At 41.1% G+C, this 20,322-nt stretch overlaps 1 protein-coding gene and 1 pseudogene across 5 annotated transcripts in view; both read left to right on the top strand.

Annotated features, from left to right (window-relative positions):
• The first annotated feature begins 670 nt into the window (after positions 1 to 670).
• The window catches only part of PPA2 (inorganic pyrophosphatase 2), a 92,745-nt gene continuing 73,093 nt past the window's right edge, over positions 671 to 20,322 (top strand). For 2 of the 5 annotated variants that reach the window (XM_060088302.1, XM_060088295.1), the window contains exons 1-3: positions 671 to 881; positions 15,143 to 15,244; positions 16,742 to 16,806. In XM_060088302.1, coding sequence (XP_059944285.1) covers positions 689 to 881; positions 15,143 to 15,244; positions 16,742 to 16,806 — 360 coding nt within the window. In that variant the 5' untranslated portion in view covers positions 671 to 688. Of the gene's footprint in view, positions 882 to 13,452; positions 13,506 to 15,142; positions 15,245 to 16,741; positions 16,807 to 20,322 lie in introns of those variants that run through there. The other 3 variants (XM_060088313.1, XM_060088308.1, XM_060088320.1) reach the window with 2 other exon arrangements.
• Positions 6,234 to 7,459, top strand: LOC132483011 (26S proteasome regulatory subunit 8-like; annotated as a pseudogene).

Genomic DNA, 20,322 nt, shown 5'->3' with positions numbered 1-20,322 from the left:
AGTGTTTGGCACGTAGACAATCCAGTGGGCCGGTCAGGGTGAAATGGGGAATAAAATAAGCTCACAAACATATAGGTACAGTACCCAGTGCCATTGTAGGAACGAAAATGTAAGAAAAAGGAAGGATAAATCACCTCTACTTGGGTTAAATAGAAAAAGGCTTCATGGAGGAGAAGGCATTTGAGGAAGTTATCGTTTTTTGGCTCTATAAGTCACGTCAAGGTCAAGTCCTCACACGGAGGCCTGATCATTATGTCTCAAAGTGATGTTTTTACGTGCGTGCATGCTTTTCTCCTACATTGGACCGTATCTAGAGCAGTGCTTGGGTCAGAGTAATCATTCAATATTAAATCAGTATAATAAAAACAATATTATGATAGTAAATACTGTCTGGATGAGTAACGGAGTGAATGCATGTATGCATTAATAAGTGGCAGTGAGCTGCTCAGGGGCGGTGGACCTTGTTTTGATTATCTCTGAACCCCTGTCTCGCTGCGTGTAACGTGTGTATTACTGGCAATTCACAAGGCGCTCTAATTTCAAATAGGAGTCTCCAGGGCCAGCCTGGCTGGGGCGGGATTCCAAGCCCCGGGCCGGGAGCGACGACTCCGGGCGGTAGGGGGCGCCGGCGTGCGGCCGGGCCGGTTCCCCGGCACCACCCGCGCGAAGCCGGACCCGGGTCTACGCCATGCGCGTGTTGCTGCCACTGCTGCGCACCAGCTGGGCCTGGCGCTTGGGCGTCCCGGCTGCCGCCGCCGCCGCCGCCGCCGCCCGCCTGCCGCGGGGAGCGAGCGCAGGGCCCGAGCCGCGCCGCGCCATGGCTTTTTACCGCACAGAGGAGCGCGGCCAGCCCCACTCTCCTGGTTACCGCCTCTTTTTCAGTAAGTAGCTCGTGGGGGTCCCACCGCGCGCCGCGCCGGAGGCTCGGGATGGGAGCGCGGCCTCCATCCCTCCCTCTTTCGGGCCCGCCGCGCGGTTCAGGTCACTTTCCCGCACGCGGGGGCCAGCGCCAAGCCATGGGAGCTGCCAGAGATGGGGGCGGCGGACTAAGTCCCTAAACGCGGAGCGCGGAGACGCAGGGCGGCCGGCTGGGCCGCGTCCGGGTCACCCTGGGCGCGGCCAACCGCCCTCCCCGAGCCGCGGGCGGAGCGCGCGTGGGAGCACGCCCGGTTACCTGGCCCGGCCGGCAGCCGTTAGCCCAACCCGCGTCACTATTCTGGGTTTGCGTTAACTCCGAACGCGAAGAGCAGAGTCCACAGGTTAGCCGCCCTCCCTTCCCCCCTCCCTCCTCTCCCTTCCCCCCTCCCTCCTCTCCCTTCCCCCCTCCCTCCTCTCCCTTCCCCTCCCTCCCCCCTCCCTCCTCTCCCTTCCCCTCCCTCCCCCCTCCCTCCTCTCCCTTCCCCTCCCTCCCCCCCTCCCTCCTCTCCCTTCCCCTCCCTCCCCCCTCCCTCCTCTCCCTTCCCCTCCCTCCCCCCCTCCCTCCTCTCCCTTCCCCTCCCTCCCCCTTCCCCTCCCAGTGGATGTAACAAAACTCCTGGCGAGGGCCGCCCGTGATTGGAGAGGCAGGCGGGACTTCGGAGATGCCAGATCCAGCGGTTCTTCTTCAGGGCGGGGACTCTGATGAAGGATCTCCCAGCAACGTGAATTTATACTCAAGAGTTTGCACCTTGAATGCGATCCACGATCAAGAGCCTCGCTGGTTGCAAAGTAGCTCATTCTCCTCCGCAAATTTAGCAAACCCAGAGGGCGAAGCGACTTGGGTCACTGACCTGGCCGACTAAGATGGGAAAACACCTAGGTCTCCATTATTCTCATTTTTCTTTGCACCCCGATATTTCACTGTGTAGGTTAGCTATGATGTGAAATAGCGAGGTTGGTTGAGTTGCTTTCATGCCTCACTGATTTCAGAGCCCCGAGGGGAGTAGTACCCTTTTTTCTGTAAAGTCGACCTTGCCTTATCGCCCACCTATTAGGAACACCAGCTCTAGAGAATTTCAGATCTCAGCTTGAATCCTGGATTCTTTAGCTCTTAGCTCTGGGACCCTGGACGAGTTTCCTAACTTGCTGAGCCTTAGTTCTTCTCGTCTGTAAAATAGGGCTGTAAGACTTACATGGCATAGTGTATGCAAATGATTAGTCACCGGGGCTAGAATATAAATTCTATTGTTAATAATACTTGTGATCATTATTGATACCTGTAATTTATAAAATGTTTATACGTATCCTATCTGAGCTTAGGGCTGGGGAGTATTTTATGGGAGAGAAAGCTGAATTTGCATAGTTTTGTGGTTATAATGCAGTTGATACTAAAATTCCCATTTTCTTCAGAATTGACTCCATATTCTTTTCCATCCTAATTTGGTCAAGACTGATCAGGTAGAAAGGAACCATTAACAAGAAGACCCAAATTTCTGAACGGATTGTTCCAAAAGGTTACAAAGCAATGGTTTGAGGAACAGCTTTCCATAGAAACAGTGTTACAAAATGGCAGTTAGGTTTTTAAGTAGATAAATGCTGTCTAACTCATAAAATGGTGAAAGTAATACAGTAATAAATGATTGACCAAAAAGTCAATAAATATTTATAAAATGTGATGGACACTGTTAGGTGTGGCGCTGAGGAAATTTTAGTTATGGGCCCTGACCTCAAGAGATTGGTAATATCAATATAATTAATTAAGGAAAGTATAAAAACACTAAAAAATTCAAATAAAATTATTTGAATGTAGGCTGAGAAAAAATAGTCTTGAGGATCCTGGAGCATATGGTGTAACCCACCGAGCACTGACTTTGGCATGGGGAGTCCTAGGCCTTGGTTCTCGCTCTGCTGTAACTCACTGTGTGCTGATTGGCCAGGTGATGGCTTCATTTCTTACATGTTCAGTTTCTTTAGCTGTAAAATGAAGCAGTTGACCTACCAGTGATCTTAAAGGTCCTTCTTAGTGCTGATAGTCCTTGGAGACATTGGATGAATAATAGACACTCTTAACATTATCTTTTGGGGCCGGGCCTCTATTATGCATTTTTGAGGCTTATATTGGCCTCTCGCTGTGGTTTGTTTCTTTAGCTGCAAGTGTATTTCAGACTCACGATTTTCTTAAACTGGAATGCCACAAATAAAATGCATATATATTTTTTTCACTCAGTTGGAGCAAATGACAGAAAAGAAGAAAAAAGGTTTTACTGAGGTAAATGGGCAAAAATTGGAAGAAAGGAGAATGCGGTTTGCGGGAGGGGCCACATGGTGAGATAGTCATTGGAAGGTATTGTTGGGTTGAACAATTCCTGAACTAAACGCCAGATGGCATCCTTGGCCCAGGTCTGTTTACTGCCTGCTGGAAGGGGTAGGACAAAATGAAAGGAAGCCCCTTTAGGATTAAGGGGTAAGGGGGAACAATGAACAATTTGCTCTTTATAAAGATGGTCACAAATTGTATACTTTATACTCTGGCAGCGTCTCTGTGCAGTAGTATGGTGCAGTTCACTCCCTTCAAAGAAGAACATGAATATAGCAACTACTTGGCTGGAAAGTATTATTTAGCATTATTACAGTGGAATCATTTCCCACATTTCCAAATATATCCCAAGCCTCTGAAATACGAGTGCAGTTGAGAGGTAGACTTTTTGGCATTTCATTTCTGTAAATGGTTCTCTTTACCATCATTCAGAAGAATTAGAATAAATGATAGATGCAATACTTTTCTTTTCCTTTTAGTTGGTGTTGAACTTTGTGGGAACAGTATTGAAGTGAGACAGGGTGACAGAGGGGAAAAAACATCCTGGTGGGAATCATGAGGCCTCCTGGCCCTGTAATTAACTTTTTGTGTGGCGTTGCATGAGTAATTGAACCTCTCTGTACCTCATTTTATTAAACCATGGAAAGAGGAGATTGGACTTGATCATTTCCAAACTGCTTAGTTGAGCACAAGCATCCCATGGTATGTTACTAGGCTTTCTTTAAAGGAAGAGCTTCATGGTTTAATAAATTAGCAAAACACTTATTTTATCACCTTGGGGAGTCACAATGTGCATATTAAAGTTGTTGGAAATTCTTATGTAAAGTAACTTGTCCCAAACTTTTGAATCCAAGAGCCCCTGTTTCTCAGAACATTTGTTGACATCTTAGTAACTCTAGAGTTTGATGGAATTCTATTTGAGAAGCATTGGGTTCTAGACTAATAGTCAAAACACTTAGGTTGTAGCCCTGGCTTGACTATTTTAGGCATCACTTGACATCCCTTAGTTCTGTTTCTCCATCTGTAAAATGGGGATAGCACTGATGATTTTATAGAATTGCTGTGGCAGATCAATGAGACCATGTTTGTAAAGACTATCACTGTCTCACACATGGCATATGGTTAATGTTTAATATGAATTATTTCTTTTTCCCTTTTGACTTTAAGACCAAAATTCTTGTTACATTTTGTGAAGGATGAGAACAATGGGATGTGGATAGAATTGCATACTTTGAGTAAGTCCTGATTTATTAATTCCAAGTCTTATAGTTTTCATGGATACCGACTTGCAGTCTTTTGAATTAGTTGTGAAATCATAACGAAGTAAGACTTGTTCATATGGGACCAAATAGCACTGCATGCCAATATTCTTTCGTAGTCTACATGTTTTTGTTTTGTTAATAACTTGAAAATTCATTATTTTAGATTTTTTAACTTTAACGAAAGGATGAGGAGAAGCTACACTTTTCATAGTTTGGATTTTTTTTTTTACTATGGGGTAGGTGACTGATTCACTTAGAGAAATAGTGCTGTAGATAATTCAGGTTGCTTTTATTTAGTGTGAGAACGAATCATGCAGTTCTTTAACAATGAATTTATTTTATCAGTTGTAGTAAGACTATGCTTATGTTGAAATTACTATGTTTTGTTTTTCAAGCATGCCATTTGAATAGTAGGAGGAATCTGCCATTGAATGTTCACACACTTGGACTTAATAAAATTTACTGAATTACATGAAACATGTGTTTGAGTCTTAAATATGAGTTCCTGTAACTTTTTTTTTTTAATTTGGCCCATATCATAAAACTTGAATTGACACAGTAGATGATAATGGTTATTGTGTGGATATAGAAATGTTAGTTATATTTATTTGGTTTTTGTCATTGCTGCAGCTTCCAATAAGAATCTCTATAAATGCTTTTAGTAATGATACGTAGTAGTATGTTGGTACTTAGCATACATGTAACTATTTGATGTGTATAACATATAATCAGGTATAAGTTTTGCAATCCATTCAGTTTCCTCACTTGCTAATACAAATAATAAACTTTCATCCTGATACAACTTGCTGTTATAAGAGAAAAACATAGATTACTTACAAAATGATAGAATAAGATCTCATTTCAGTCCAGTCGAAGGGAAAGTTTTGACACTATTTGGCAATGTCTAATGTATATTGATGGGCCTGATAGAATTCATTAGCTTATGCCCAGTAGGTATGTAGTCTGATTTTTGACAAAGTGAAATACCAAAACAAGATGGTAGGGTGACTACAATTGTTTGTCTTATCTCCCTCCTCATAAATATCCTATTAAAGTGATAGTAGGTGGATAAAAAAGTATAACCCTGAAACAACAAATAAGAAGGAGCCATCAGAGCCGGTGATTTCAAGATATTTATAAAGGAAGAAAAGCAGATGGAGATGTGGTTATTGATGAAGCAGCACGGAGGCAGTCCCAGCTGAAGTCTATGTGCTGAGGGGGCTGTAGTTTCAGAAGAAGCTGAACTGCTTTGCAGAACCTTAGAGAGTTTGTGGACTTGTTGATGTCAGATTGGAGAGAGAGTGAGAGACGTGGAGCCTGACACAGGGGGAGCAGTTTAAGTTTTATTATGGAATAGCACACAGATGTTTACCATGCAGGCCTGGGGCTTAGGTGATGTGCTGGTTCCTTCTGCAGAAACTGAAGAAGGTATTTGGAGGTCAGTAGCTCAACCTGATGGTGTTGCTGCTCAGCAGAGCTCTGGGCTCTGTGACGTTTAGGGAACGCCCCAGCGTCACAGCCAGCTTCTTACCCACACATCTCCAAGGGAAGCTGGCCATTCAACAAGCCTGTCTGCGTGCACATCAGTCTTTTCTAGCCTCTTATTAAATATAAACCAAATTGTCAGGGATCACTTTCAGCCAGGTTTTCATCCTCTTTCTGCCAAACTGCTTTGCCAAAAGGTGTCCTCGGCCTGGTGCCAAGGCGGCTCTGATGCCTGCGGTCTCCGCGGAAGAGGGAAGATGGCGCTTGATGGACCAGAACAGATGGAGCTGGAAGAGGGGAAGGCAGGCAGTGGACTCTGCCAATATTATCTGTCCAAGATTGAAGAACTCCAGCTGATTGTAAATGATAAGAGCCAAAATATCTGGAGGCTGCAGGCACAGAGGAATGAGACTAATGCAAAAGTTCGCCTGTTGCGGGCAGAGCTACAGCTGCTGCAGGAAAAGGGCTCCTATGTGGGGGAAGTAGTCTGGACCATGGATAAGTAGAAAGTGTTGGTTAAGGTACATTCTGGGGGCAAGTTTGTCATAGACGTGGACAAGAACATCGACATCAGTGATGTGACACCCGATTGCCGGGTGGCTCTCAGAAATGACAGCTACACTCTGCACAAGATCCTACCCAACAAGGTAGACCCACTGGTGTCACTGATGATGGTGGAGAAGGTGCCAGATTCAACTTAAGAGATGATTGGTGGACTGGACAAGCAGATCAAGGAGATCAAAGAAGTGATCGAGCTGCCCGTTAAGCATCCTGAACTCTTTGAAATGCTGGGCATCGCGCAGCCCAAGGGAGTGCTGCTGTAGGGACCCGCAGGCACTGGGAAGACACTGTTGGCCCGGGCTGTGTCTCGTCATACAGACTATACTTTCATTTGTGTCTCTGGCTCTGAATTGGTACGAAAATTCATTGCGGAAGGAGAAAGAATGGTGAGGGAGCTGTTTGCTATGGCCCGAGAACACGCTCCATCTATCACTTTCATGGATGAAATTGACTCCTTCGGCTCCTCACGGCTGGAGGGAGGCTCCAGAGGGGACAGTGAAGTCCAGCGCACGAAGCTGGAGCTGCTCAACCAGCTGGATGGCTTCGAGGCCACCAAGAATATCAAGGTCATCATGGCGACTAATAGGATTGATATCCTGGGCTCGGCACTGCAACACCCAGGGTGCATCGACAGAAAAATTGAATTCCCACCCCCAACGAGGAGGCCCGGCTGGATATTTTGAAGATCCATTTTTGGAAAATGAACCTGACCCGGGGGATCAACCTGAGAAAAATTGCTGAGCTCATGCCAGGAGCGTCAGGGGCTGAAGTGAAGGGTGTGTGCACTGAAGCCAGCTTGTATTCACTATGGGAGCGGTGAGTCCACGTCACCCAGGAGGACTTTGAGATGGCAGTAGCCAAGGTCATGCAAAAGGAGAGTGAGAAAAGCTTGTCCATCGAGAAAGTATGGAAGTGAGGCACATATCCTTTGCGTGGATCCCTCAAATAAAGCTCTGTAGGACAGGAAAAGAAAAAAAAAGGTGACCTCCATGTGGCAAATTTAATGATCAATTTAAAATTCTCATCTCGTGAATTCTCAACAGTATTTTCACAATGAAGCCCTCTTTCTTCCTTGAAATGTTTTCTTTTTCCTTCTGGGACGGTACTTTTATCTTCTTTTGATGGCTTCTCCTTCAGCATTCTCCCTTGCTGGATCCTCTGATCTGAACTCTAACCTTTGAAACGGCCCAGGACTCAGTTCTTAGCCCACTTATCTATCTGTTCTCTCTCTAGAGCAGGGGTTGGCAAGCCCTTTCTGAAAAGGGCCAGATAGTAAATAGTTTAGGCTTTGCAAAACCTGTGGTTTCTTACAACTACTTAACTCTGCGTTGCAGGGCAAAAGCAACCAGAGAGTAAAAGTATGGGTATGGCTTTTGTTCCAACAAAAGGTTATTTATAAAAATAACAACAGGCCATGTGCTGGCTTTGGCCCATGGTCTGGAGTTTCTGTTGTTGCTTTTGCTGTAGATGATCCCATCCAGTCCTGTAGCTTGAGATACCATCTATGCCTCCCAGATGTGTAACATTAGCCCTAGTCTCTTCTTGAGCTCAAGATTTACAGATGCAGTAAATGTACTCTGTATTTCCACTGAAACGTCTAAGAAGCATCTCAAGGTTAACGTATACAAAACAGAGCTCCTGGTCCCCTACCCCCACCCAACTATTTCTTTCTGTTTTCTCACCTATAAGCTGTAACTTAGGAATCACTGTTGTGGCCACCACTACTCTTAGCCCATATCTAGTTCATTAGTTTCTCCCTTCAGTCCAGCTTTTGAAATGTATGCAGAAGACAATTCTCCACTCCCACCCTTGCCACTATATCCATGTCACCATTGTCTTTCACTTGACCAATTGCAGTAGCCTCCTGATTCTTCACCTTGCCTCCACCATTGTCCCCTGAAGTCTGCTTTCCACCAGAAGTCATCTTGATTCTCAAGATGTAAGTCTGATCATGCCAGGTTCTGCTCCTTGTATACAAGTTCTTGTGTGACCTGATACTGGGCTTCCCCTCTGAATTCATTGCTTAGCACTCTTCCTTTTGATCACTGTGCTCCAGCCATCCTGGCCTCCTGGCTGTTTCTCAGACATGCCGTGCATATTCTTGTCTCTGAGCTTGCTCTGCATGCAGTGTTCCTGTCTAGATGTCTGCTTGACTTACGTCCTCACTTCATTCAGCTCTGTGCTGAAGTGTTATCTATCAGAGAGATCTTCCCTGGCATTTCCATATTTCTCTTTTTCCCTCTTTTCTTGCCCTGTACCTGCTAGAGTTAAAAACATCTTCATTGCTCCTATACATCGCCTCCCCCACCAGAATATAAGTTCCGTAAAAGCAAGGAATTTGTATACCTAGTACCTAAAAGAGTGCTTGGTATACTGTATGTGCTCAGTAAATAATTACTGAATGAATGATTTTAAGAAAACCTTATAAGCTAAATGGGAAAAAAAGAAAGCAGAAAGGGATTTTGAATTTTTCAAAGTCGCATGGGTGTCCTCTGAGATTTCAGAAGCGATGGCACCCATTAAGAAGGAAGAGGAGGCTGTGAAGAAAAGGCAATCAAAGAACAAGAACTCTTGGAAATTAAAAATGTGATTGTTAAGACAAATCAGTGGATGGGGTAGTGGGTTGAATGGTGTTCTGTTGTTTTAAGCCACCAAGTGTGTGCTAATTTGGTATAGCAGTCCTAGAAGGCTGATACAGAGAAGTTAGAACATAAGGTAAAGAAATCTACCAGAAAGTAGAACAAAATGTCTGAGACAGCAAAAAATTGAGGAAGAAAGAAGAGACATAGAGATTTAATCTAGGAAGTCTAACATTTGGCTAATATGAGTTCCAGAAAAAAAAGAACAGACAAAACGAAGAAGAATTTTCAAAGGAATAGTGGAAGAGATCTAAGAATTTAAGTACCCAAGTGTTCTGAGTCCCAGACACTTTCTTGTGAAATCTCTGAAAACTGAAGCTTTTATAAAGAAGACCCTAAAAGTCCCTGGGGTTGGGGTTGGGGGTGGGGAGGGAGAACAGGTCACCTGCAAAGGACTGAGAATCAAACTGGTATATGACTTACCCAGCAGCGCTGAAAGCTCGGCAACTGGAGTAATGCCTCTGAAATTCTGAGAAAATGATTTTCCTCCTAGAATTTACCCAGGCAACCATTAATCTAGGGTGAAGACTGAATCAAGACGTTTCAGACGTTTAAGGACTTGAGAAATGTACCTCCCATGCATCCTTTCTTACACAACACAAATTAGGGATATGCTTCTGCAAAAGATGTAAGTAAACCAAAAAAGGTGAATGCATGGGATCCAGAAAACAGATCTAAGCTGGAAACCAACAAAGCAGAGTCTAAGGGTGCCAAGAAAACTTCCAATCCAGATTGCAACAGGAAGAATGAGATTTCCAAAGGGAGCTACTTGGGTAGAGAGAGAATTCCATAGTTTTTATGGAAGCTGTGAGACATTTGAATAATTGATAGATATGATTATGACTGCCAATGGAAGGAAGAAAATTAGAAGCACAAGTCATAGAAGCTGAACAAGAAAGGAAATTTATTTATGCCATTCTACCTGGCCAAAAATCAACACACAGACAGTGTTTCTTAAACTTCCCTGACTATATGAATTATTTGGGGGTGCTTGCTGATAATACAGATATCCAGATTTCTCTCCTTAAGATTCTGATTAGATATGGGGGTCCAGCGATCTGTTTAACAAGTAATTCAGGTTTTTCTTAATCTTAGGAAATATACTAACAGGAAAAGCATAGAAAACTCTGTGTGATTATAGAACATTTTATGAGCCTTGAAAAAATAAAAGTGCAGAAGATAAAATTAGAAGAGAGAAGGATGAAGAAAGAGAGGTAAAAAGCCAGTTAGCTGAGTCAAGAAATACTGTATATGTTTGGTGGAGCAAGGAATAAAGCTGTGAAGTATTAAGATTGGCCAATAGAGAATTTAAAGGGAAAGGTTGGGGTCAAATCAACTAAACTTACCTCTCAGAGCTGAAATCAGTAGACAATATTCTAAGATTGTAAATTAAAAACTAACCATATAAATATATTATTTAGGGAGATGAAGATAACATCCAGATCTAAAGTACGTTAAGGAGGCCTAAGTGGGTTGCTCTAGAGTGGAGCTGGATTGGAGAGAGGTGGTGACTTTTTTTAACCATGCACATGCATTGCTTTGTTTAAACAACAACAAAATGGATATTTATAAAAGTAAATTGGCAACAACTTGGTTTCAGTTGTAAAGAAGCAACCAGTCTGAGCTACAGATAATGAAGTTCAAACTTAAGATTTATTGCTAGTTTACTCTGAGGCTCTAAGAAAGGGCTATTTCTAATCTGTGCTTCAGTTGTATCTTTACAAGGTGATTACCACAGTGCTTGCTGCATGTACCATGTCTCTCTCTCTATGCCTCATAGGTATAATATGGATTACCCCGTTCGTTTTATAGTTGATCAGGATAGGTAGTACGGGTTTCTCCACTATCCAGAAAGGGAGCAGTCCTATGAAACCATTCGTAAGCCGAAATGGCATAAAGCAAAGAAGCAATACCTTAGGATACATCTTGCTAATGAATGCACAGAATAAATGGAGAGAAAGCACAGGTGCTCACAGACACAGTTCAAAGCTATGGCAGCTTGCTGCTGAGATGATGAGTATATAGTTCCCAGGGAAGGAGCTTGACTGGGCCACTCTCACTGCTCAGGGGTGCTCGCTGCCCCTATAACAGCTGCTGAAGAACACACCGAATGCTGTTTTCGATATTTGCCTTTTTTTGTAAAAGTGAAAATCCTCTTCGGATTTCTTTCTTTAGCAAAAACAGGTACTAGTGTAGGTCTTTTGTAAAAGTGAAGTGGCGTAGAGCAAACTTTTCAAAAAGCAGGGGATACCTGTACCTATCTTTAAATCCACCTTTAGAGAATCTTAATACCCTTTAAGTGGAACCTAACAGCATACTTATAGCACTGACTCTAGAAAACTTTTAATGGATTCTCATCCTTCCTTTGTGTGTTAGGTCAATGGTTAGCTCTCTAATTGTGCCAGGAGGACTCCTTTGTTTTTAAATTTACAGGATGCTGCTGATCCTGATAACATATAGTACTCGCCCTATCTTATCTGTGGGCATTGCTCACATTTTAGCACTTTTGTATTCTGGCATCTAGTATGTTGCCTTTTACATAGTACTAAATTGTATCTTGCTTAATTGAAGAAAATTGAGAAAATTAAGTTTCAGAGAAATCGAGTGACTTAATCAAGCTCAGCAAATAACATGGCAGATTCTTGGCCTCTGTATTCATTGCTCTCGTGCAAATTTATTGGTATGTTGCTCAAAGCATTATGATTATCAGATATCTAAGGCCCTATTTTATTTTCCCAGAAATTATTCTTTTTTTCTTTATTGCTATGTTTTTATTTAAACTATTTCATGATCCAAATGGCTTCTAGTAGGTTTGGTTATCTGAGTCAGACCATTCACTTACATTTATATTCTTGTTACCTTCCAAAATGGCAATTAGAAAACAATTTTGACGTATATATTGGCATTACCTTAGTGTTTGAATATATTTAGATCCCAATTTAAAGAAAGAGATATCTAAGCACACTTCTCATAGATCTTTAGATTTTAGTGATCACAGCCTAGTCTAGTCCTGTTTTTCCTCATACTTGAGTAGCATGTGCTCCTCTTAACATCTTAATAAGTTGTTGGGGCTTGTCCCCAGTTAACCAGAGCTTTAGGGAAACTTAACACAAAATCAGTGTGCCAAAGGTATCATTTACTCTTAACTACAAAGGCAGCCTAGCTATTCTGTCAAGTTTCCTGTACTTCATTAATTTTAATAACAAACTTTCCTGGTTTGTACAACTTCCTGAATTCTTAGAGCTGAGATTATTGTTAATTTCCATCACAATGACAGGTTCCAAATGTAACAACTGAAGTAATATGCTAAAGGATTACATCTTTCTTCTCTTCAAAATTCTGCCTTATCTTTGTGACTTAAAGTGGAGAAAAGGATCACAGATGGTTGATTGTTATTTGGAATAAGTGCTTCTATTTATATGTTAATATACTATATTTTTCTTAACTGCCGTCTTTTTTTTTTGCTCCATATATACTTATTTTAAAAATTACATAGGATAAAATTCACTCTTTTTTTTGGTGAACAGTTCTGAGTTTTAGTAGAAATATAGATTCATTTAAACATCATCACAATCATGATATAGAACAGTCTATCACTCCCCAGAATTTCCTTGTGGCCCCTCTTTCAAGTCACCTCCACCCTCTACCCTCAACCTCTGGCAACCACTGGTCTGGTCTTTATCCCTATAGTTTTGCCTTTTCCAGATGTCATCTAAATGGAATTGTTTGAGTCTAGCTTCTTTCACTTAGCACATTGCATTTTAGATTTTTTCATTTTCTTGTGTGTATCAATAGTTCACTCCTTTTTATTATGGACAAATATACTATTCTGTAAAGTGCCATTGTGTGGGTGTAACAGAGTTTGTTTATCCATTTACCAGTTGGACATTGGGGTTACTTCCAGTTTTGTGGTTATTGAGAAGCCACTATAAACATACACTTAGAAGTTTTTGTGCAAACATAAGTTTTCATTTTTTCCTGGTTAAGTACTTAATAGTAGGATTTCTGGGTCATATGTTTAACTTTATAAGAAACTGCCAAGCTGTTTTCCAAAGTTGCTGTACCATTTTCATTTCCTACCACTACATTTTATTTTAATAAAAAATATGTAAATGTGACCCACTTAAGTACCCTTGTTATTTATAGAAAAGTAAATAATCAAGCAACAAACTGATAATTTTGTTCTTTCTGTTCTTGTGTTGCTCATAGAAGACTTTAAAATCAGGCACAGAATTTGAAATTTGATGTGGTATGCAAAAGAGAAGATTCTGTTTTTCAAGATGCATCCTTTTTAACTGATGGAAAAGAGCTTTATAGATCATAGTGAGTTTTATACCCTTTGCCACTTGTGTGCTTTTTCTCATCTTTATCCTACTTTGTGCACCGGGGTCCTTCATGAGTTACCTTGTTGCTAGGGTGGGAAAAGAAAAATTACATTAACAGCTTGTACAGGAAAATGAAATAGTAATAGAGGTATTTGCTCAGCAAATATTTACTGAATGCCTACTAAGTGCTGGAAACTTTTCTGGATGCTGGGGATCCAGTAGAGAGCATAACAGAGCAAACAACAACAAACACAACAAAAAAATCTCCTTGCTTCAAGAACTTTAGTCTATTGATAAGTGCTAAGGAAAACTCACACAGCATGAGAAGAGGAAATAAAATTTTGGTGGAGTGGAGGCCATTATTAAGTTATATACTTCTAATTTTATTGGGCCGAAGCCATGGCTTGTTTTTCGTTTGTTTGTTTAAATAAACTTTATTTTGGAATAGTTTTAGATCTGGCAAGGTTGCAGCAGTAGTACAGAATTCCAGTATATCTCTTACCACGTTTTCCCTAACGTTAACATCTTTCATTACCACTGTACATTTGGCAAAGCTAAGGAACCAACATTGGTACATACTATTAACTCAACTCCACGTTTTATTTGGGTGTCACTGGTTTTTCCACTAATGTCATTTTTCTGTCCCATGATCCAATTCAGGGTACCACGTTGCATTTAGTCATTATATTTCCTTAGTCTCCTGTAATCTGGCAACTTCTCAGTCGTTCCTTGTTTTTTGTTTTCTAATGACCTTGAAATTTATGAACAGTATTGGTTAGGTATTTTGTAGAATGTCCCTCAGTTTGGGTGTGTCTGATGTCTTTCTCACGATGAGACTGGAGTTCTGGGTTTTGGGGAAGAATACGACAGAAGTGAAGCACCCTTCTCATCATGGCATATCAGGAGGTACATGCTATGAACATGACTGGTGATACTAACCTTGATCACTTGGTTAAGGGTACTGCTTGTCAAGGGTTCTCCACTGAAATGCTTTTCCCCTTCCATACTCTATTCTTTGGAAGTGAGCCACTAAGTCCAGTCCACAATCGGGGGGACAGGGTAAGCTTTACTTATTGGAGGGGAGGACATCTACATATATTGTTTAGAATTTTCCTGAAAGGAAGATTTGTCTCTTACCCCTCATTTATTTATTTATACAATCATTTATTTGTATTACTGTGGACTCATGTATATTTACTGTATACTTTGGGTTATGATTCAATACAGGCATACCTTATTTTATTGCACTTTGTTGTACTTCGAAGATATTGTGTTATTTACAAATAGTTTTGTGACAACACTGTGTTGTACAAATGTGTTGATGCCAATTCCCAACGGCATTTGCTCATTCGGTGTCTCTGTGTCACATTTTCATAGTTCTTGCAATATTTGATATGGTGACATGTGATCAATGATCTTTGGTTTTACCAGTACGACTCACTGAAGGCTCAGATGATGGTTGGTGTTTTTTTAGCAATAAAGTATTTTTTAATTAAGGTATATATATTGTTTTTTAAGATATAATGTTATTGCACACTTAAAAGACTACAGTGTAATGTAAACATAACTTTTATATGCACTGTGAAACCAAAAATTTGTGTGACTTGCCTCATTGTGATATTCCCTTTATTACAGTGGTCTGGAACCGAGCCCACAGTATCTCCAAGGTTTGCCCATACCCATTATTTATTTTGTTGCTCAACTTGTTCCAGCTCTGGCCTTTGGGAACTCTTTCAGGTTGGCTCCATTTCCCTTTGACATACCTCCAGCCTTTTGTTTTGAGCACTTGGTTGGTTTCTGGTACTACAGGATATTCCAGGCTCATCTTGTATATTCTTTGCCCCAGCCTTAGAATCAGCCCATTCTTCAAGAAGCCCTAGTTCTTTTCATTGGAGAATGGTATTTAGAAGCCAAGATTTGGGTGCTAGGTATACTCATTGCTACTGGAGTGTCAGCCAGTCCTCATTTTATTTATTAAGATATTTTTAAAGTCTAAATTTGAAAATTATACCAAAGAAGTAGCAGGCCAGAAGTAGAACATACCCTGACTTAGGAAATTGCAAAGTGAAAATTTTCTATGGCTGTATTAAACCCAGCTTTTGGAAACATGCATTCCAACAAAAGTATGCATGGGGTTATTGTATTTTATTTAAATAATATATACTTTTAAAGGTATTTTATATATACATTTCAGTATGCAATGAGGATAAAATAGTTTCTGTTATTGAAATTTTTGTTTTAAGCTTACCTTAATATTAGCATCCTTACCACTTTGAGTGGAACAAATGATTCGTTTCTTTTAACTTGGTAGGACCTTTAATCCTTTGTTCGTGTGAATTGTCGGTGGAAATTAGGAATTCTGTCGCTAGGTTTCTCTTGGGAAAATTGACCTCAGTTTTAATCCATTTCACTTATTAATCAGTCTCTTTTCGAAAGTAAGATTTTTCATATTTGGGGTTTTAGTCTAATTGAGACATATTTTGCTTTGGATGTTTAAGCCGCAGGAATAAGTAAATGGTTTCAGCAACCCAAATATGGTTGATTTGGTGTGTACAGCAGTCCCACTTGTCTGTGGTTTTGCTTTTCACAGTTTGTTACCCTTGGTCATATGTGGTCTGAAAATATTAAATGGAAAATTCCAGAAGTAAATATTTCATAAGTTTTAAATTGTGTGCCGCACTGTTCTGAGTAGTGTGATGAAATCTGGTGCTGTCCTGTTTTGTCCTGCCTTGTCCCTGTCCTGGGCATGAGTCATACCTTTGTCCAGCCTTAGTAGATATCCCGGTTGTCAGACCCACTGCCCAGGCATCACAGAGCTTGTGTTCAGGTAACCCTTATTTTCCTTAATAATGGCTCCAAAGCTCAAGAGTAGTGATGCTGGCAATTCGGATATTCTCTTACTGTGCCTAATTTATAAATTAAACTTTATCATAGGTATGTGTGTATAGGAAAAAAAAACATATGTAGGGTTACTATCCACAGCTTCAGGTATCCATTAGGGTCTTGGAATGTATCCCCCGAAGATAAGGGGGGACTACTGTTTTTCTCTTTGGTCATCAGATTGGAGCAAGTTTTAAAAGTTGAATTAAACTTTAAATTGGGAGTTAAAGTTAATTTTGAAAAATAACATTAAAAACTTGTTTAAAATTTAAAAGTGGGTAAGAGTATAATTGCTCTAAAGAACAGGATAGTCCATTGCTTTAATTCTGTGTTTTTGTTTATTTTCTTTTGCAGAGAATGTAGCTGGTCACTACATTTCCCCCTTTCATGATATTCCTCTGAAAGCGGACTCTGAAGAGGTATTGTTTTAACTTGTTTGGGGCATGAAAATATGTACTTCTCCTATCACCATAAAATGCTTTTTGGAAGCATCTTGAAAGGAAAGAATGTGGTTGGAAGCTGAGAAGGGCAATGGAGTTATCATAACAGGATTATAAGCCTCCTTTGTGAATTAGAATTTGGATAAGAATAGGATTCTTCCAGGAGGACTTGGGGAGAAAGAGATGTTAGTAATCGATAGAGCTTAGAATTTGGTCAGAAATAAAGATTAAGGTATAGAATTTAAGAGGTTAATAAGAGGCTTATTTAAGTAGTAGTAACAGTAGTAGTAGAAATAATAACATTTGTGAATTATTTTGTTTGCTAGCCACCATGTGAACATATGCCAGTTTATTTAATCCTTATGAGTTGCTATTATCATCTCTAAGGACACCGGAGCCAAAGGTATGTTATTGACTTGTCTAAGGTCACACAGCTGGTAAGTGCCAGAACCAGGTTTTGAACTAGCATTTCTGACCACAGAGGTCATGCTCTTTAACTACTCTACGAGACAGATGCTAGAAAGATAAAGTTGGGGGCTTCCCTGGTGGCGCAGAGGTTGTGAGTCCGCCTGCCGATGAAGGGGACACGGGTTCGTGACCCGGTCCGGGAAGATCCCACATGCCGCGGAGCGGCTGGGCCCGTGAGCCATGGCCACTGAGCCTGCGCGTCCAGAGCCTGTGCTCCGCAATGGAAGAGGCCACAACAGTGAGAGGCCTGCGTACCGCAAAAAAAAAAAAAAAGAATAACTATTCAAAGACTACGATCTTCCCAACTTTTTCTTTTCTTTTTTTTTTTTTTTTTGTGGTACGCAGGCCTCTCACTGTTGTGGCCTCTTCCATTGCGGAGCACAGGCTCTGGACGCGCAGGCTCAGTGGCCATGGCTCACGGGCCCAGCCGCTCCGCGGCATGTGGGATCTTCCCGGACCGGGTCACGAACCCGTGTCCCCTTCATCGGCAGGCGGACTCCTAACCACTGTGCCACCAGAGAAACCCCTGAATAGTTATTCTTTTAGAACCTAAAATTACTTGACAGGTGTGAGGGTGGAAGGGATGTAAGTCAGGTCAGAGGGAGATCTGCTGCTGAAGGTGGAACTAAGAGGGGCTCGGAATACTGGAGCCCTCCAAGGACTCTCCTGACTAGCTGGCGAGATGGCATAATCGGCAGTGGATGTTAGTAGTCACCATGACGTTGGAAGTTCTTTTCTTGAAATCTGAGTAGTTACAATAATTGGCTGATTTCATCTGTTAAGTAACCAGGACTATGTTCCTGGTTGAGATTCTATGGGGCTAGTTAGTGGGGTGGGGTTTTCTAGAACTGTGGGGAGATCAGTGTGAGGGCAGAGGCCAGTGAAGAAGTGGGAAGCTGCTTCAGATGCAAGGCTGGTTTGACCTTTTTGGTGTTACCTCAGGGGCTGAATGTCAGGCATCATCCAGAGGTTCTGGAACTCTGCAGTAGGATTTATGCTGCCTTGCAGCCCTTCACAGGGCTGGACTGTCCATAACGGTGGCAGTGGGGAGAATAATAGCAAAGATTTATTGAGTGCTTCTAGTGCTTAGCTAAGCACTGTGCCCAGAGCTTGACTTGCATTATTTCAAGATGTCCCGGGCTACTATTATCATCCTTATTTTGTTAATGAGGTTAAGTACCTTGCTCCACAGACTGTATCTTTTTTTTTTTTTAAACATTTCTTCAGGCTTTATTTTAAATGATAGCAGGTTTGAGGTCAAGAAGACAGTAGGTGATGGTGACCTGATATCGTAAAAAAAAAAAAAAAAAAAAGCAAAAGGAAAGGTATTTTATTCTAAACTATTATTTACAAACACATTTAAAACTATAGTCATTTCCTATTATGTCTGTAGAATTTTCTATAAGTAATTTTCCCAGAAAGAGCGAGGAAAAGGATGCTCGACAGCAGGGGTACCCTTTTCTACAAAGCCTGTATCTTAACTGCTCTTGTGTAATTCTTCTAGCTCATTACTTCTGAGGAGTATTCAGCTACAGGACAAGGAGTCATGTAATCTGGAGAGAGAAAGAAACCAATGAGAGGGCAGAAAGAACTCCACAGTACTGTGTGTGTGTGAATGTGTGTATGTGTATGTGTGTGTGTCCACATGTTTTGTTTTGTTTTGGCCAGTGAGCTATCCAACCTAGATATCTCACGTCTCCCAAAAATTCTCTTTGATTTTGGCCAAAAGTGTGTGCATTCATCTATTTATTTATCCATAGACTTATTCATTTAGTAAGCAGTTATTGCATGCTTATTAGGAGCCTGACAGTATTCCAAGCACTAGAGTTGCAGTGGTAAATAAAGTGAATATAGTTCCCACTCAGCCAGAGGAGACAAACAACCTGAAAATAAACAAGTCAGTCCAATAATGTTATGTGCTCGAAAACTAGAATAGGGTAAGGAGGGTAGGAGTGACTGCTGGGTGCTGCTTCAGGTGTACTGTGACAAAATCTTTATACCTAATCACAGTAACAATGATAATAATAATATTCGGAGGAGTCATGTAGTAGGTAGGGGTGGAGGTGGAACAAAGAGTGGGCTTTAAATATCCCAGTGGGCATAATATTCTGCCCAAGGAGGATGGGTTTTGGGGAACATGAGATTTGGGGTTATGAAAAATTGAGGATAAGGCAGGACAAAGTATAACAGGCTATACTGGTGAATTCTGGGCCTTTTGGAGACTGATACACACAGTGGTTATGTAAATAGGTTTCCCTGGTTCCCAGTCCTAATGGTTAGAATGGTTGCACCTTATACTTTGAGTGGTGGTATTTTAGGAACAGGAATAATGTTTCCGGGCCGACTTGGAATAATTGTTTTTCTGTTAGTTTTTGTTTCCTCCACTAGTTGTTTTGGTGTGTAAAAGTTACATATAATGTGTGAGCATTTCTGAATGGCATAATTTTTCTTCTCAACCCACCACACACTCTTAATTTAAAAGTGCTTGATGGAGGCATAGTAATCACACCTTGGTGGAAATCACAGGCAGGAGGTGCAGCCGAGTACTTTCATGGCTTGTTAGTCACACTCCCTGGAGTTTCATTTCAATAATGAAATGACTGTTTTAAGCATAGTCACTGGAAACTGCCAGTCTTTCCTTAAAGACTGAACAGAGCCTTTGCTTGTTTTATAAAAACTAGGAAAATATAACTTGAAAGAGATTTAGATTTTCTGATGATTTGTTTTATGAAACACTTTGATGCTCATGCACTGAGGATGCAAATGCTGAGAGAAAAATGAAGTGGGCATTTGGTGGATTCTCTGTTGAATCAGGTTCCTGGAAGCCTCTGTAGTGGAATGTTTATTCAACAGGCATATTTTCATTGCTCTGCAGTCAATGCAGCTGTATTCTTTCATGAAATATCACAATCATAAATACGTTCTTTTTTAAATTGAAGTATAGTTGATTTACAGTGATTCAGGTATACAGCAAAGTGATTCAGTTTTATATATATATATATATATATATATACACACACACACACA

Source organism: Mesoplodon densirostris, chromosome 1, assembly GCF_025265405.1.
Source record: "Mesoplodon densirostris isolate mMesDen1 chromosome 1, mMesDen1 primary haplotype, whole genome shotgun sequence".
Lineage (NCBI taxonomy): Eukaryota > Metazoa > Chordata > Mammalia > Artiodactyla > Ziphiidae > Mesoplodon > Mesoplodon densirostris.
This window is presented reverse-complemented; position numbering and strand designations above follow the sequence as displayed.